This window comes from Lacerta agilis, chromosome 4 (assembly GCF_009819535.1).
Source record: "Lacerta agilis isolate rLacAgi1 chromosome 4, rLacAgi1.pri, whole genome shotgun sequence".
Taxonomy (NCBI): Eukaryota; Metazoa; Chordata; class Lepidosauria; order Squamata; family Lacertidae; genus Lacerta; species Lacerta agilis.
Genome location: NC_046315.1, coordinates 38,115,048 through 38,134,320, shown reverse-complemented (window position 1 = coordinate 38,134,320; position 19,273 = coordinate 38,115,048). Strand labels below are relative to the sequence as shown.

Below are 19,273 nucleotides of genomic sequence, written 5' to 3'. Positions count from 1 at the left end.
CTATCTTATTTCTGCTGGGCCATTCATCCCTGGCGATATATGCTGTGAGCCGCCCAGAGAGGCTGGGCAGGGTATTATTATTATTATTATTATTATTATTATTATTATTATTATTATTTATTATTATTATTATGTAATTGTGACTATATGCAATATGCCAATAAACTTGAAAAGCTAGTAGAAATAAATATTTGAAACCTCCTGTTACAAACACCTATGTTCATAATAGATTCACTATTATCAGCTCCAGGACCAAGGTTTTCTGACATTTTCTAAATGAGCCTTTCCAGGGACAGAAACATGTTGCATTAAGGATCCTTAGAAGACTGAAAAACAGGATACAAACTTATAGGATCACAGGATTGTAGAGTTCCAAGGAACCATGAGGATCATCTAGCCCAACTCCTGCAACGCAGGAGTCTTTTGCCCAACGTGGGGCTTGAACCCATAACCCTGAGATTAAGACCTGAGCTATTCCAGATAAGCGCAAGTTGCACTGGCTGGAAAAAGAACCTGGACCACCCATGTGGGAGGCGAGAATTCTACCACTGAACCACCAATGCTCCGTAAACAAACAAAACAAGAACCTCCTCATACCCCAATATTAACTAAAACAAAAGCATTGCCACATTTGCCTTTCATCTGAGTGGCAGCTGCATAAAAGAAAAGCTATAGTCTCTCCCCCACCCCCTGCCGTCGCAGCATGGTAATGAAATGGTGGGGCATGTGCTCAGTGGTAGAACACATGCTCTGGTGACTGAGAAAAATTGTGGTGATCTGCCAGTTGGTGCAGTGAGTACTGAGCTAGATGAAACAATGGCCCGACTCAGTACAAAACATCTTCCTATGTCTCAAGAATTATAACCTACAGCTCTACTATAATCACATCTCTTAACTTTGGTTTTGTGCCGTAAAAAAGCACATGCACATATACTGACAGCTCTCTTTCTCTCCTCCTCCTCCTCCTCCATCTGCAACCCATCTTGTGTCACTCCTCTTAACACTCCATCTTTCTCTCCCTTGCTCTCACACACCAGAAATGCTCAGGCTATTAGAATTTTCATCTGTTTTATTTACTTAACTGCTCTCTACTTTCTCCATTCGCTATAATGCAGTGAAAGGGTTTGATTTGCATTTGCACAGCATTTCCTTCTGTCACAGCACTGACAGGAATGCGACAGGAACTTTTGGAATAAATTAAGACTAACTTGGGCTACACAGTCATCGACATGGCATGAAAACCAGTCATAAATCACACACTAATGTGGTATGTGAGCTTGCCAAACTAGTTTTTGTACTTGGCAGTTATATGCAATCAGTACTTGTGTTCTAAGAAGTTTATTCAAATGATCAGAACTGTACTTCCCTAATGTTTTAACTAACCCTGCTGCACAGGGTGTGGCAGGATATAAATATCATGTTTTCAAGAGATGGACTAAACAGAAAAAACAATGATCCAATTTCACTAAAGTTAGCCAAAACTCTCTCGGCAAAGTTTTGATTATAGAAGCAAAACACTTTAATTTAAGGCAAGCCATTAGAGAATTGAGAACTCACAATCTCAATGTTGCTTTCTATCTACAACAAAAGTGGTTTTCAAGAACTTCAACATTTCTGGAATACTTTTTGCATCATTTTGCCAAACGCCCATTCATCCCCAATTTAAATTACTCACTATCTATGCATATTATACACCATTTAAATTTACTAATTGCTAGTGAGTTGGTTCCAACCTCCAACATGCCCAGAAATTTTGATGTAATGTTTTGATATTCTCCAATAAAACGAAACAGTTAAATATGTTGCCTATAACATTCTGGGCTTTTCATTCCTCTCCCCTGAAATAACCCCTCTTTTAAGCATTGCAGGAAAATCTCCAAGTCTAGAAAGCAGAAAAGTATGGAAAATACTAGTCACCAAGTCAAAAGCAGAAGGAAACATTGAAAGTCTTGGAACTTTACAATAATTAGCAAAATAAAACAAGGTGGAAACAATGGCGATTCTTTCATCCCCTTGACCTTGGCCTCACAGATTTTCCCCCCCCCCCCATCCCACCCAGGTATTTAAGTAACTGTTCCTCTCATACTTTTTAGGAATTGGTTTCTTGTTCATTTCAAGGGCAGTTGCAAAAACTAATGAAAAAAATAGTTTTGAAAGGATGCAATTTGACAAGTAAGTACAACATAAATATTCTACAATTAAATTGTACAGTCCTGTGGTCCCAGGCAACACAGAATATCTGGGAACGGAGAGAGAGGTCTGCCCCTGGAGACAGGGATCAGGCCTCAAGAAGCCCCTCACCACTATCATGGGAACCTCCATAGCCCTTCCTGTTCCAACACTTCCCTGAAATGGCCGGGGGGGGGGGGGGACACAACACACCAGTTCTAGAGCTGGTTCATGGAAAAAAACCTGAAACTCCAGGGAGGAAAAAAGGTTAAATGTTTCTCCACCTGCTATTCCTCTGCAGGGCTCTGAATATGGCACTTACATACAATTGGCTTGCTTTACCTTCCTTCCCCAGGCTTTTGGATTGATCTGCCCGAGAATTTCTTGAGATAAATTTAAGTTTAGTTTTTAGGAGATATTTATATTTCACATTATATACCTATATGTTTATATGATCTTTGGTTAGGTTTTTCTTTGTCACGGATGTTGCTAAAATATTATTGCTTTAAAAAATAGAATAAAGGAAAACTTTTTAAACAATATTTCCTATGTAGAATAATCTACATGATCTAAAATAAAAACCTAGCTTTAAGTAAGCAAGTTGATTATTGTACTGCAAGTCCAGTTGAATTCAGTAAGGCTATCTCCCTGCTCCCTGGTCGTGACGAAGGGACTTGAATAACTCCAAGAAGCTATGAGCTATGCCGTGCAGGGCCACCCAAGATGAACAGGTCATAAGCCAAGAGCATAGGCTAAATGTGATCCACCTGGAGAAGGAACTGGCAAACCACTCCAGTATTTTGCCAAGAAAACTCCATGGACATAAAAAAGGAGAAACTTTGATAAGAGAGTTTCCAAAGCATGCTCTGGTTCGTGGGGTCACGGAGAGTAGAACACAACTAAGACGACTAAACAACAACACCTCCCTGGTAAGAATGCTTATGAATGCAGCAAGTTCTTGGACACATTCACACCATCAAATATTGGCTTGATATGCATTACCTTTGTGCACTAACACACAATCTCATTGCTGCTGCTGCTGCTTCCTTTCTCTCATCAGGTGAACAGCCACAGGAGACTATAACTACCCATTATTTGTGTTTTGATTTTAAAAGTATACAATATCAGAATACAATGTAATAGTAAACTGACCACCAACTCATTTACTGCTGGCCATGTCTTGCGAATCCTCTCCAAATGTCTGGGTGAATAAGTGTGTCTTCACCCAGTGCCAAAAGATGAATATTAGCAGTGTTTGATAGTCCAACGAGAGTTTGATAAATGGATTGCCACCACAATATCTCTGTAACTATGGTTAATGGTTTCCAAACAAGGCAAGATGTAGAAGTCAACTTTGGTTTGAAGTTGATTTCTTAATTCTGCCTTGTGGCTTATGAAGCCAGGATTTAATAATGCAAATCAGGATCACATCATTTTGTGACTTTCATTGGAAAATTTAAAAGAGGAGCTAGGGTGTGCCTTAAATTCCAGTTATGGTTACTAACCCATTAAAACTCATAATTACCATAGCATTCTAATATTGTGGCCACTTGTAAGCATCTTTCAGAAATGAAAAAAGGATGTCCCAAGGATATCTTAAAACATTTTGTAATACCGAGCATACCTTTCTCTTGAGGTTGTGCAGAGACAAATGAAAAAAACTTACTTGGATGCTTCAGCAGATTGCTCCTGTGCTTTCTGTAAATCCTGTGAGCCAGAACTGGTGCTTTTAACAAAGTTAGCCTGTTCCTCTTTGTTTGTTGCTGTCTGTTCACCTCCAGGTGTTGAAATGACAAATATTTCTGGTTTTGGATGGTCTGCATGTACAACTTCCTGGTGACTAGCTGAACTTGCAAAGTCTTTGCCAGTTCTGTGGCATCCATCTCCAAGGTTGGAATGCTCAGTTTCTTTGTAGGATAATTTTGAAGCAATACCAAACAAACTCCCAAGATACTGGAAAAATCCTTCTTTGGGCTGTCTGTCATTACTGGCGTTTTTGCCTTCACGAACTAAACTAGGAAGGCTATTAGCTTTCTTTAATTCCTCCTGAGTGGTGGATCTGCTCAGCTCTTCAGTTGAGAGGTTCTTACTGTCACAGACTGAAATCTGTAAGGAAAGAGGTATTTTATTAATAACAATGAGAGAGAAACTAAATTATATTGTTTATCCTTGCAGCGACCCTATGAGAGGTTGGTATCAAAGAAGATTAGTCTGAGAGATGGTGACTCAGGCAGCTTTATGACTGAACAAGAATTTGAACCTTGAACTCTCATATCTAAGTCGAAATCTCTGCCTATTTAAACTCACAGACTGTATTATAAGTGCACTGAAGTGCATTCATGTATAGTACTGGTACACACTGTTTTAATGCTAGCAATTTAGCTAATGCACTGTAATATGACTCATGCTGACAAGACTCCTTTCTGCTTCCATCAGTGGTGGAAACTTAACTTCCTTACAGCAGGCTTAAGGGAAAAGATGCCTCGAGGGTTGCTTTTGTGGTGGTGGGAAATCAGACAGCTTTTTAGTATCAACGGATATTATTACACCGCATACACTCTTGTAGAAGCTATTGTGCAACACTGGTTACAGAATAGCACTAGCAGCTATTTTCTTTCTACAACCTATTTATTATAATCCTTTATACAGTTTACTCTGTGGTGGACATGTATCATGCCTACGTTTAAAATTATCCAAACCACACATTTCAGAACTCTAGCAAAAGAAACACATTAGGAGATCAGTACATTCTGGAATGAACATGTAAGTAGCAGTATATTTGCACAAGTGTATGAGTTTATGTTGTTCAGCAGCTTTCTTTCACAAAGAAATGATGACTGTATCTTAGACCTGTTTCTATTTGAAGAAATAAGAGCTGAAACAAGCATACTGGATGCTATTTAAAAATAGCTAAGTGGGGAGCGTCAAGTTGTAAGATAACCAAGACAAGACTTTGGTTTCAGCAAATAAAATGTTTATACCTGAGCAAAGGTGTTATATAACAGGAAATTCAGCCTCAAATCAGAGGTAAACAATTACCTTTAATCCCTGTGAAAGTAACCAGTTTGAAAATATTTTCAAAGACTCTAGTTTTTTAAAAAAAACAAAAATATGGGCATCGTAATTGCTTCGTTATATGTTCAGTAACTCCTGTGTAACATGGCAAAACAAAGATTCTTAAATATGGTCTTCAGTAATATCTGCCTCAAGCTTCAGTTATATCTGCAATTATGTACTATTTTCCTAGTTGGTTAATATTTTTTCCTGCCCCCACTTACATTAAGAGAGAATAATGGTTTTCCTTCCCCTGGTGATTATATTGTACCACGCCCAAGCTGCTACAAAACATCTAAGAGTTGTTATTATTTTCTAAATACCGGTATTTATAGCCTCTTACCAAAAGAAGCTTTCAGAATCAGACACCATCAACTCTGCACAAAGTCTCAGCCAGTTATGTATTTTCTGCAATAGCACCACAAGGGAAAGTTGGAACTTTAGGGGAACCAGTTATCTGTACCAGTGGCGTTCACCCAGGAACAAGCACTGCTGTCACCTGCCTTATAATGGCATCACATAAAACAGCAACATGAGAAATGGATGCATACTGTGTATTGTGTACTGTGGATGACATATATTCTTAAAGGCACTTAAACCTCCAATGAACCATATAGATAAGCACAAACAGTACTCGGGAACATAAAGAGCACAAACAACTGTAAGAACAAATAATGTGTCATATAGAGTTATTTAAACTGATAAAGCAAAACAGCAGGATGGACCTGCTCCATGTAGGATGCTGTTTGGGTTAGCATGCTATTTTGTAGCACCACAGCTGTGCACATCAGCACACCCACAACTCCTCTACTCCAAATTGATTGTTTCTCTGATTCTAATATTGAAAAGCTGCACCAGCACGGCTGCTAGCACATCCATTCCTAATTCCTTATGTGCTTTGAACACAATTTAGTTAAATCCTGTGATTTAAGGGTAAGCAATTTAAACTTCATCCATTTGATTAATGAACATTTATGCCAGAAAAACAATGCAAGTTTGAATATTAGCAAAACTTGTGACAATATTAACATTTATTTAACACTGAATTATTAGTTACAGGTGGGTAGCCGTGGTGGTCTGCCATAGTCGAAACAAAATAGGAAATTCTTTCCAGTAGCACCTTAGAGACCAACTGAGTTTGTTCTTGGTATGAGCTTTCGTGTGCATGCACACTTCTTCAGATACGTGTGTATCTGAAGAAGTGTGCATGCACACGAAAGCTCATACCAAGAACAAACTCAGTTGGTCTCTAAGGTGCTACTGGAAAGAATTTCCTATTTTGTTTCCTATTTTGTTTCGACTGAATTATTAGAGTGAGTTGAAGGGTCAAGTAATTATCATTTATTAATGTCACTGTCCCTAATATCTGCAAGTAAGTCGTGGCCTTGGAAATACAGAGGCATTTTAATCCATTTCTGGATTTTCTACTCAAGTCCTTCTTCTCGGTCAGTCAGCTTCCACCTGGCCTCTTTCCTAAATACTAGGCTTTTAAATGTTAGCTTTTTGCTGTTCCACAATGTTGTAACAGTTTCTGGTATAAACAACAGGCTTATTTTTAAAAGGAACTCTCTGACCCCATTTGCACATAACAATAAGTCACGCTTAATGGCTTACTGGGATAGCTCAGTGTGCTAAAGTATGCCAGCCAATCATTCCTGCATTGATTCTCACTGGCAGGAGCAACAATTTAAAAAAAAATTGGTTTGTTATGTCTTAACAGCAATCCCAATGTGTTTTCCCCCAACAAACCACAATCGACAAGCCAAGAACAAACCATGGCTTCAAGATCATGTGGTGTGAGAGGGGAAGAGATAAATGTGTGGCTGTGTATATGTGAAGCTTATGAGTGTGTGTGTGTGTGTGTGTGTGTGTGTGAGAGAGAGAGAGAGAGAAGAAGAAGGAGGAAGAAGAGGAGGAGGAGGAGGAAGAGGCATGCCTGTGGCCAGTATGTGTTCTATTAGTGTTTGTCTGTGTGACAGTGTGCATCAGTGTGCTGTGGTCACCTTCTATATTTTTTCCTGGTACTTGGGAATGCTCCCTGTTATTATTAGACAGCCACAGTATTGGGGTGGATGGGTGGATGTGAAGACAGTATTGTGTGATCTTCACAGTCAGGAATAGAAGGACACAGGTGACTCCCCTATGGCTAACATGAGGCTATAAGTGAGCAGAGTGAAGCAGCAATAAATTAGTATGATGGCATGCCCCTGCGGCAGCAATTTGTTGAGTGCCAATCTCAGCACTTTCTCAAAATTCAAAATATGCCCATTGGTCCAAAAAGTCTGACAATCTCTGCACTAGCATGTTTCTCGACCCTGTTAAGTCATTAACCATGACTTATCATAACTTATGTTTACAAATACATATGTTCAGTTTCGTCTGCCTTCTCCATACTGATTTAATTGTTGTTGGCATCCATCTGTCTCGAGAGACAATGGAAGAGCGGAAAAATCAAACCATTGGAGAATTACAGCGCCCGCTGTGGCTTTAGAGACCAAATCAATCAATCAATCAATCAATCAATCATCAATCAATCAATCAATCAAGGCTCCTTTAAAATTAGCAAATAAAAACCTGACCTTAAGCAGCTCTGGGAGAGGGGTGCTCTGCTTTCTCTGAAATGCCACACTGGTACATTCATTTTGATCAGTTTCAAAGCTGAAAAAGAAAGAGAGAAGTTAAGCTATTTAAAAAAGTTTTTGCTCATGTGAAACAGTTCCAACAATAGAAGTAGAGATGAGCTCCTTTTGCTTTATTGCAGGCTGGCCCACCCATGAGGTGGGGTGGAGCAGCTGCCTCAAGTGGCGGAAGCCCCTGAAGGTGTACTCCTGCGGGCACCTCACCCGCCCTGCCAAGTGGCAGAGGCAGTGGGCAATGGTGCTGGCGGGGTGTGTGACTGCAGTGCCAAACAAAAATTCTCGTTTTGCCCCGTGACGGAACGGGGCGCACTATCCCCAACTTTATTTTCCTGTTTCACTCTGTCTGGACAGCTTCCCTATTTACACTTTTCAAATTCTTCCTTAAATCTATTTCTTCAGAAGGGATGGGTGAAGATGACAGGTTTTGTTTCTCTCCATTTCTCATTTTTCCAATCTTAAGTTCAGTTATCCACATCAGTCTGCAATTCCCCCCCCCCCAGGCCTCATGAAAAGTAACCAGCATTTTAGTGTGAATTTCTCCTAATATACACATTATTGTATGTAATTTCCCCTAATATACAGCATTTTCTAAATCAATTATCCCTATTATCAACCATTTTTGTACGTTATTTTCACTAGTTGTGAATTTTACGTACCCTTTACTCAAGTATACACATGCATTACTTGGCTGGAGAACAGCACCAGCATCACAAAATTCAGGAAAACATGACTTCCAATTTATGAGTGTGTTGAGGTTCACATACTGTTTCGGAATGTGTGAACTGGGTAGCTTTGCCTTTAAATGCAAACTGAATTGAATTTCTACACCTTCCCTATTCTTTAGTAAAGGCTTCCTTGAAATAGCAGCACTACTGATTTCTGAACCTTTCCTTAATATAGCCTCAGAACTGCTTTGTCAGTTCCGGTCTTCAACCTCATATTTATTTTGTCTATTCAAAATGTAAGCACCATGAATGGGTTGGTTCAGACAGAAGGGTAGAGTCACTCAGTGGAGAGGTATTAGTAGGAATCTGAAACTTGTTCTGCCAGGAAGCTGAATAATATTTCTGTGCTTTTATCATCTTATAGAATGTAATTTTATATTATGTACATACATGGTTAATTGCCAATGGGATGTGGAATCAGTTCTTGTATTTCTGGTATTGTTTGTTATATGCCTATCGTGATTGCAGGGTTAAGCAAATTACAAGTTTGCCATTTGCTGTGGCTGTCCTGTCACTTAGTGAGTAAAGGTGTTTGCACAGAAGCAATCCTGACGGTCTTCAGTATCTTCCTGGGTTAAAGGAAAGTTTGGACCAGCTGACTACAAAGCTTTCAAGCAAGAATTCTCTTTGACTCAGAGGGATTTTTGCATTGTTCGTGCGTTAAATTAATTACCCATTTAGCTCTTTGCGGGTAAGTGCTGCCTTATTTTGAATATGTAATGTTGCAACAAAGAAATGCTTTCTCATTCTAACTACTACATTTGCTAGTTTTAGTGTACCTAAGCACCACAGAACTGAAACAGGCTGAAATTACACACTCAGAGAATATGTTTTATATGCAGGTTTTTCTTACATGTATGTGCCCATTGAAAGCTGTTATTGGTCATTGCTTTTCAGTGAATGCAGACCTGCTGTACATATGTGAAAGCCACATATATAATCATCACATGAAAAATTACACATGGATTTCACAAATTAACTTCACAGAGAAAAGTGGAGATAAATGGGAAAAGTTAGTCCACTTATAAAGACATGCAGTAGGTTTTCTTCCCTCAGTGTAATGACATTATCTCTGCTAGATTTTCCCAAGTATTAGGACAGGATTGAGCTTGAATCAGTTACAGGGATGCACCAACATAAGAATTAGAATCCGACAGTAAAATTGGTGTGTGTAGTGCGATTCAGTTAATAAAAACTTTTCACATTATTCTGCTACTGGTATTATAAAAAAGATACAACTGCAGCCCAATCCGATGCAAGTTAAATTGGAAGCAACTCCACTTTATTTATTGGGACTTGCCTCCATGCATAGGACTGCAGTGTTATGGTAAGTAAAAAAGGTTTCCTTCTGTGAATGTATATTTTGTGTAGCAAAACTGAAATTAGCTGCTTTTTATTTATTCTAAGAAGTAATACTTTTTTTTAAAAAAAGAGCAACGTGGGGTGGTTTTAGAATCTAAAAAAAAAATACTTTTCAGAAATACCTTAAATGAATATTTAGATCAGAAGGAAATACGAAGATTCATATAAAGCATCATGTAGGGGGAAGGAATTAACACCCATGATGGATTAATGGAAAATCAGCATTGTATCTCTATTTCACGCTGAGCTACATGACAATTTCTGCTTTTTTCTCTGGTTTATAGCTCATTAATACTTGTGCCAACACAGTTTCTCCTTTTCAAATACGTTTTTCAGAACTGGGTGGTCAGGTTATCTACACTGGCTGTTAATCAAGAGCTGTCAAGTGTACTTAAAACCCAATGAAATAAATTATGATTTAAGTACATACAACACTGTATGCTGGATTTTTGCCATTATTTGTACAAGGCCTCTTGTTAGTTGATGACTTACACAAAAAGTAAACCAACTGTTTTAAATCCAAAAATTCTCTATGTAGGAAAAAGGTGATTAGGTTGGTTATTCCCAAACTGTACTTTCCCCCATTAAGTGATGCTGCCTTCCAGAGCTGTAAACAATAAGCCTACAACTGCTGATGCCAATAATATATTTAGAAGAACAGGCAAGTTATTGCCGAACAGACCCTTTGTGGCCCAGATTATCCCTTGCAATACAGAAAAAAATTACAATCCACTGTTTCTGCAAGCACTGGAATGTGTTCCTGTATTCTGAAATGAGAAAGGATATTAAGAATTATGGCCTTTCTTAGAGGTTAACAAAGTTGTACTCTATAATGTTAAAATCAGAGGACAGCTAATGTAATACACTGTAGAAGCAATCTAGTTTCATAAATTCCATCCATTTATAAGAAACTGTACAAAACAAACACACAATGGCAGTAACAACAAAATTAGCAACACTACAAGATAACAGAAATAGCTAAACAAATAAATGTACACACCCTCAGTTTCTTATTGGGCACCATCAACAACAACTTTCCTGTAAAGTCACTTGTAAACTACTTCTAGACCTACTCAAACATTATTCGCTTTAAAATTAACTTTAAGTTGTCTCTTAGGTAATCTAGACAAGACACCATTCTTGCAATTAGCAACTACATGAATACTTTCCAAAAAAGTAAACAGACATTGGGAGTGGGGAGTTTGATCCAGATTGGTGGTAGGGTTGGGTTTTTTTTTGGTTTTTTTTTTACCTTTTGCCCTCTAGATCTGATCTGGCTTCCCACACCTGCTGGCTTCCCACACCTGCTATTTGCACTGCAAGTAAAACTGAACTGTCCAGTTGGCCCAACTAATCTATCTAGCTCTGATAAGTTTTTTGAGGAAAAACATGTTACTACATTTAATACTAATGCACAGGCGAGATGGCATCTGCAGATAAGAATTGGCAGGTGTGAAACAAATGCTTAAACTGTCCTGCAATTCTTCCAATTCTCCCCATCTCTCTCTTCCTCCAGTGGTTTTTCTTCAGTTTCCTCCCGCCAGTTCTGAGATTGGAAATAAATTCATATTGGGACTTGGAAGACCTAGGGGAGAGGGGAGGACTGCACAGAAGAATAGGGAGGCAGAGGAAAGGCTGAACACCACCTCCTACCTTCCAATTCTCCTTTGCAAGTGGCCATGCACCTGCACTCCCTTAAGCACTCACCCAATAACAGAACAAAAAGATAGTGTACTCTTAATACTATTGCGAAAATTAAAATTCAACTTATTACAAAATGGAATGGAACACCTACTGCCCCCCCTCAAAGCCAACTTCTTTGGAGCCCAGGGTCACAAAGACTGATGCGGGGAAAAGTTACAGGCAATCTCCTGTTTATATACCTTGCTTATAATTTTCATTAAAACGACAGGAGCCAAATTAATTATTCTGAAATACTGTATTCTGAATTTGTAAGAAATATGAACCAACTCTGAAAATGATTAAAGTCTTAATGCAGAGCCATAGAATTAGAAAAAGGTGAGATTAAATTAGAATATACGAGATGTTACAATAGACTTTATTTCCAAGCTGCTGAAGCAGTCCAGTTCAATCACATAACCTGAAAATCAAATCGAATCGCCTGTGCAAACTATATGCAAGAGAACACATATCTTCAAAGACTGTCCAAGTGCATTTCCTTACCTTTGTTCTGTACAACAATTCTCTGAATGTGTAAAGAAAAAGCCCATCCCTTCTCTTCCTTTATTGAACCACCCCACCCACATTATGTACACAAACATTCGTTTGCCGTATTAGGCACCAGTGCTTGGAACTTAGAAGGAAACTGAGCATTGGCAGGAGAACAGAGATGTCTTGGCTTTGACAATGCAGTTGGGTAAGTATGTTGGGTAAGTATGGGAGGGGTAAAACTGGAAGACAGGGGTTCTGGGTTGGACTTTCAAAGACTATGCAGGGTGTTGTCATTCCAAGAATGATGCTCATCAGCAATAGATTTTAAACCCTGCTAGGACTGAATAGAATACTAGTGTCAGTATCCCTCATTAATTTAAGTAGTACAATGGGGGGGGGGCTGACAGAGAATAGTAAGGATATGGAGAGAGGTTCAGGGATACACAGAATTATGCATGCATTTGCCACACCAACTACTACAGAAAGTGCCTCTAATTCAGCTACATTCACACATGTTCTCCCTTAGATTCCTCCTGAGGGCATTTTGAAGTTCTCTGACTTTAGGAATATTTTAAAAATTCAAATAATCCAAAAGGCAGTTCTAGGAATATTGAAAGAATAAAGAATTATTAATATTGAGGATAACACCGATAACAGCTAAGGCAACCAGCTATTTGTGCAACTAAGCTGCTGAGTTTCACTATAGCAATCAGCTGCTTTGTGCTGTTTTTCAGGTCTATTTGTTTCTGGGCCTTTAATCTGCAAATGGAAGTTGGGGGATGCCGTTTTCTCAGATTCCTCTGCAGCCTCTCAAAGATCTTAAGATTTCTGGAGGACCTTCCAGAACAGCCTGGAAGGTGGCTACAGGGTGAGGAAGAAACACCCCCTTCTGTTGTGTACTGATTCAATGGTTTTTATATCTGTATTACTATTATCTGTATTCACATTAGGGTAAAGTAACTGCCTTTTTGTTCCAGAAGGAACAGCTACTATTGGGTCATTTAAGCTGCTGTATTTGGATCCTCAGTCTTATTGGTTTCCATCAAAAGGCAGCGTTGTGATTGCTTGAAATTGTTCCCTCCAAAATGCATCCCTTTCGAGCAAGTTTCCCATCCCTATAAATGTAGCTTCCCTCTCCTCAGTTCTCAGTCTTGTTGCCTGAATAAAGAATTGTTACATGAAGAAACTGTCTCCTGCTTACTATGTCAGAAAGCTGAAATCACTTACCAAAATCACTAACCCCACGCTACAACACCTTCATAGGGGCTTGCAACTAGGAAACTGTTTCTGCTTCACAAAATGGCTCACAACCTGTGAACTAAACAGTATGGATCCATTTCTGATTTAGGGCTCCAATTTGGAATGCAAAAATAAAATGCATATTCTCCTTAACCAATTTGGACTAAAAACTTAAACAGCTCCATTTTTTATGACTGCAAGAGAAATATGGAAGTTTTAATTGTGCAAAATAATTATTTAAATCCATGCAAAACAATTTATATTTCAAGATTACACGAAAATAATCTTAACTTATGCTAGGATTGTTGAAAGAGGGAAAAACAGAAACATTACAACCACTGAGAACATCAGAATCTTCCCATAAAGGCTCTGAATTGCACAAAAAACTCTCACCAAATTTTAACTGTTACATTAAAAGTACATATTATTGACCAATATTACGCAAAGCAAAAATTTTAATCTGCAGTGCATATGAACATCAGAATGTTTTATTTTTGTACAGAGCTCAAGGTCAATATTCAGCATCAGGATTATGGCAGATTACACTGAGATTTTCCTACTGTCATCTGTCAAGCATAGCAACTAATATTAATACAGGCTATACATTAGACAAATAGGTCATAGGAAGATTCCAACATGATTTTCAAATTAAAAGTAATGTTTCTGCTACTTTGTAGCAACACATTTGAGAATATTGAATTTTGATTAAATTTAAACAATTATATCACAAAGAAAGGAGCAGCAATATCTTGTATTTGAAAACAAAATATTGATCGCATACAAAATATTGACCGCATGATACTGGCCCATGTTTGCATATGCTCATAGATCCAGCAGTTTAAAACAGGATTATGTAAATGTTTAAAGTGCCCGTTATATTTATATGATGTTGAAAATGACGTCTATGGTGAAATCTAAGCGGTAGCAATTTTAAACGTCAAGAAGCAATTTCATTTTGACTATAAAATACAGTAATAGCAAAAAAAAAATCCTAGCAGACATTGCAAAATAAATAAGAGTTATTTAAATTATTTCAGTACTACAAGATACTAGAACTCATTTCCCAGTGGTCACAGAAAGTTCTGCAGTTGTACTTCTTTACCCTGTACAAGACAACTCCAGAATTCAAGGGGATAAATCAAGCATGATATTTATTCAAAATTGTCTGTCCTAAAAAGTACAGAGTGATTTACAGAAAGTGACCTTTTGCAAACTTGGTTCATCTGCGCTGAATGGACAAATGAGACAGCAATCTTAGGAGGGGGTTAGGCATTGGAAGATCTCTAGCAAAGGAACCATCCTAACCTTGCCATAATATTAAATCAAATTCATATTTGCTCCAAATCAAGTCCCTGAATTGTCTAATAGATAGTACTAGTATTAGGCTACCAGGAGAATCATCCAAAACGTTGGCTAATATACACATGCTTGCCTTGGGGCAGCTAGAAAAGGGTTGTATATGTTTGGTGGAGGTTGTCAGAAAAACTCCTCCCTCTTCTCCTGAGTACCAGTAATAAGCCCCCTCTGCTACAGTATTCTGTTTACCTTCTCCAGCAAAGAGTAAGCATAGAGGCTTTGTCACAAAACCGCTGGACATAGAGATCTCTGAAGGCTGAGCAGCCTCACAACTGCTAGGTCCTTTAGCCAGCTGTCTCCACGAAGCCAGAAAATAGAAACACTCGCCAGTAAAGATCATTGGCTGATATGCTGCAAGATCTTTCCACAGCAAAGCAGCAGCAACCACTAAGATCTTTAGTGTGCTAGCTCCATGGGACTGCTACTTCATTTCACTATTCACTGTTGTCAGTTTTCTAAACCATATAGTTAAACTTCAGCCAAACACAAGCCAACATTTATGTTATTTTATTTGCAACCATGAACTAAAGAAATGTGTTTTAAAATTGGGGGTGGGAAACTTTTAGCCCTCCAGATGTGACTGAACTACAACTCCCATCAGCCCCAGCAAGCAAGGCCAGGGACCAAGAATGATGGGAGTTGTAGTTTAGCAGCATGAACGGCGCAAAGTTTGCCCATACAGTGGTACCTCGGTTGTCGAACGCTTTCGAAGCCGAACGTTTCAGTTTTCGAACACCAAAAACCCAGAAGTAAATGCTTCCGTTTTTGAACGCGCCTCAGAAGTTGAATGGCTTCTGAGGCGTGTTTCACAATTTTCTCAATGGAATTTGCCAACCGCCCATTGCACCTTGGTTTTCAAACGTTTCGGAAGTCGAACGGTATTCTGGGATGGATTACATTCAACAACTGAGGTACCACTGTACCTGTTTTTTTGCGGGGGGGGGGGCATTCCATCTGATGCACAGTAACTAAATTATTCTACTCTAAGGGTGAGATCTAACTCAGTTATAGTCATAGTAGACCTGCTGGAATAAATGGATGTACTCTTAAGATTAATGTTGGATATCAGCCAATAGATGTGGGGCACTGTTAATTTTTTGTACAGCACATCCATTTAAGTGCATGAAGCAAACTGTGAAAAAGAAGAAGGTTCCATTCCCAAAAAGCTAACGATAAAAAATAGACAATAGAGGGGAGGGGAGGGAGAGTCAAGGATAGCAAGAGATTATGGTGAGCATTTAACTGTAACTATAACCTAATTGAGTAACCCATTAATGAAAAAGTTACTTGGTAGTGTTTATCTTCTGTCGCCTTAATGGCTTTTGTATTTTTATGTTGCAAGCCACCTAGAAATATTTATAAATAAAGCCCACATAATCAGTCTACATCAGTCATATGCTGCAACTATAAAAGCAGTTTTATAGCTTTATCTGTTTACCACATCCAAACCTGCTATACAGTGAAAAATCTATTATCACAATCTGAATCAAATGACAGTCTCACAAGACAGCAAAGGGCTCTTTAACACTGTACATATTGTCTTAAAACTTTCATCTAATGTACATGCTGTGGGTAGGAAGGAGTTTAGCACTCATACTGTGTTCATATAGTAAGCTGCATTTGGCCAATGAAAGTAAATGAAAACCTTTAACTCTCTCCACCGAAAGGCAGAGATATTACTATTATTCTTATTCGTTTATTCACTCTATACCATGTCCTTCCTCATGAAGGAGCCCAGCAAGGTGTCAAGACTATTTGCTTCTGGAGATAGTAATCAGTAATTCCAGGGAGATTTACAAGTAGTTGAGATAGTCCCTTATATCCATCAAGTTCATTGTGAATAGGATGCACGTCTAAGTCACATGCAAAAAACTAGGGTGAAAATCCGGACACAAAAGTTGTTGAGCTGCTTTTTTTTTAAGGAAATTTCTGGAAATGTCCAGGAAATTCCAGGTGTATGGCAGCCCTAAATAACCTGCAACCAGAGTTTGAATGCAACCAATGGCCTGTGTTCCCAAAGTCTACAGAATACTTTAATTCAAAAATAATTTTAAGCAGAAATGTGTCTAGTGCAATTCATAACAAGTTTACTAAATAGTCCACATTCTTCTTCTATTTTACACACAAGAGAAAAATTGCCAACTTATAGTAACACCAGGGCAGATCCTGAAGTTGAGGCTCCAGTACTTTGGCCACCTCATGAGAAGGGAAGACTCCCTGGAAAAGACTCTGATGTTGGGAAAGATGGAGGGCACAAGGAGAAGGGGACGACAGAGGATGAGATGGTTGGACAGTGTTCTCGAAGCTACTAACATGAGTTTGGCCAAACTGCGAGAGGCAGTGAAGGATGGGGTGCCTGGCGTGCTCTGGTCCATGGGGTCACGAAGAGTCGGACACGACTGAACGACTGAACAACAACAAGTAACACCAGTACCACAAGCCAATCTGTGGCCTGTTTCCTAAACAAACAATGTTTTTGTTTACATTGTTTAATAATCTAGGAAATCTTCCATCTTATTATTTGTCATACCTTAACAAGACTCATTGCTCAACAAAAACCAAGACAAGATGCCAAATGGCTTACAACTTCCTGTACAATAAATGGCCAAAGCCAGAAACAAAAATATATTTCTGTGAAGGAATTATTCCTTCATTTTAACCAACAAAAAAACTTGATTCTAATTATGGTTTAGCTAAAATCCAGAATAAACATTTAAAACCCCATTTAAATATATACAGCTGCTTATTCACCAGATGAACAACGTGGAGAGGTCTAATATATAGTTGATCCTATGTGCGGGTTCGGTTCCAAGGTTTCCACGTATACATGTAAATCACATATAGTCAAACCTCTTCAGTTGCCCTGTGGCTAGTGGGTGAAGGGAAAGAGAGCACTCTCAGCACCAATGCACCAAGTGGGCCTTTCCCAGCAAGAAAGGCAGAGAGCTTAAAAGCTCCTTTCATACTGCTTGGTCTGCTTGGGCAACCTGATTCAAAAATAACTTTAAAATTCTCTGCCTTCCTTGGGACTTGACTTGCACAATTTCAAACCAGCCCACTTCTGACTGCGTATTGACACAAGTCAAATGCATGTGAAATGAGGGATTACTGTATGCTAAAGTAAAGCAGTTTCATGGTACAGTATTTTGTGGGCTTGGTCAGGAGGTTTGTAATAAGACTAGGTTAACTCAGACTCTGGAATGTGATTACAAATAATTGCACAGTAATTAGTTTCTAAAGAGAACACCTGCATTTCCTGTATGTGGGAAAAGTTATTCCTAACTGAAATTCAAAATTATGTTACTTTGCTAAAAGTTGTGTTATGTTGCAGCAGCACAGTCCCACGCATGTTTAGCAGGATGCAAGTCGCTGCTTTAAATGGAGCTTATTCCCAGGAAAGCATTCTAGGATTGCAGCTATACTGTACTTCTCCAGTCAAAACTGCTTGGCAGGAAAGGAGGAGGGAAGTTGCTTTTATAGGAAATGAACTTTAAGGGCATCCATATGGAATATCAACTATTTCAGATTGCTCAGTCTCAGAGATGCACTTGCCAGTAATTATTAACTGCTGGAGTAATAGACTTAATTTTTTAGAATATTTACATACTGCCCATCACAATTCACTACCCAAAGGCAGTTCACTACACACACACACACACACACACACACATACACACACAAACACACACTGATATGAAAGACATCGTTTGCCCTGTCAGTCCCCACGAACTCACTTTTTGCAAGTGACATCTGGAGTGCCACGTTAAGATCACCGCCTTCTGACTAGAATGCCTCATGGCAAATGCTTTGTTCCAAAATGAGAAAGTGCTTGAAACCGAAATCGAGTCCAACTGTGATTTCTTTGGGAAAGTAGGAGGTGAAAGAAAGGGCTCAAAAGGAAACAAGGCAGTGGACTCAAGTGACCCGGGGGGAATTCAGTCTCATTCAACCCGCCCAGCACACACACTTTTGCGGGGTTGGGGAGAAAGGCGGCGAAGAAGTGTCCTGCCCGCACGGTTTGGCCGTGTTGTACCACCAGGAAATGCCACTTTCGCCCATAGCCGCGCTTCCCTCCGGCAGTCCCAGCAGCAAGACAGCTGCTTCTGTCGCCCAGCGATGGGGAGCCGCGACAGAGAAGAGCTGGGACCGGCGGGGAAGGCCGGGGACGAGGAAAACGCGAAGGGGAGCGCCTCGAAGAAGGGGCTGAGACGCCCGAGCCGCAACCACCCGCACGGCTAAGGGCAGCAACTTCTTCAGTCGAGCCCAGAAAGAAGGAAGGAAGGAAGGAGACGAGCCGCAGCTGCCGGCCTTGCTCGCGCCCTTTCCCTACCTGCGTGCGCCCGGCTGCTGAAGAGGAGGAGCTGCTGCTGCTGTGCCCGCTGCCTCCTGCTCCTTGGACGGGCTCCTGGAAAAAAGTCGGGAGAAGCTGCTGTGCCAGGAGGAGCCGCTTCTCCTTCGGCTGCTCCCGCCGGACATCTTCCCCGGCACCGGCAGAAAACGAGGAGGGCTGCTGCTGCTGCCCTCTCCTTCCTCCTCCTCCTCCTCCTCGTGCTTTGG

The 19,273-nt window shown here is 39.7% G+C and overlaps 1 protein-coding gene across 2 annotated transcripts in view; it reads right to left on the bottom strand.

The window, feature by feature from the left end:
- The window catches only part of CRYBG3 (crystallin beta-gamma domain containing 3), a 61,041-nt gene extending 41,768 nt beyond the window's left edge, over nt 1–19,273 (bottom strand). For both annotated transcript variants that reach the window (XR_004426441.1, XM_033146754.1), the window contains exons 1-3: nt 19,047–19,273; nt 7,803–7,881; nt 3,836–4,275 (exon numbers count right to left, since the gene is read on the bottom strand). Coding sequence is in view for 1 of the 2 variants with exons in the window: in XM_033146754.1 (XP_033002645.1) it covers nt 3,836–4,275; nt 7,803–7,881; nt 19,047–19,192 (665 nt within the window). In the remaining variant the exon portion in view is untranslated. The remainder of the gene's footprint in view (nt 1–3,835; nt 4,276–7,802; nt 7,882–19,046) is intronic.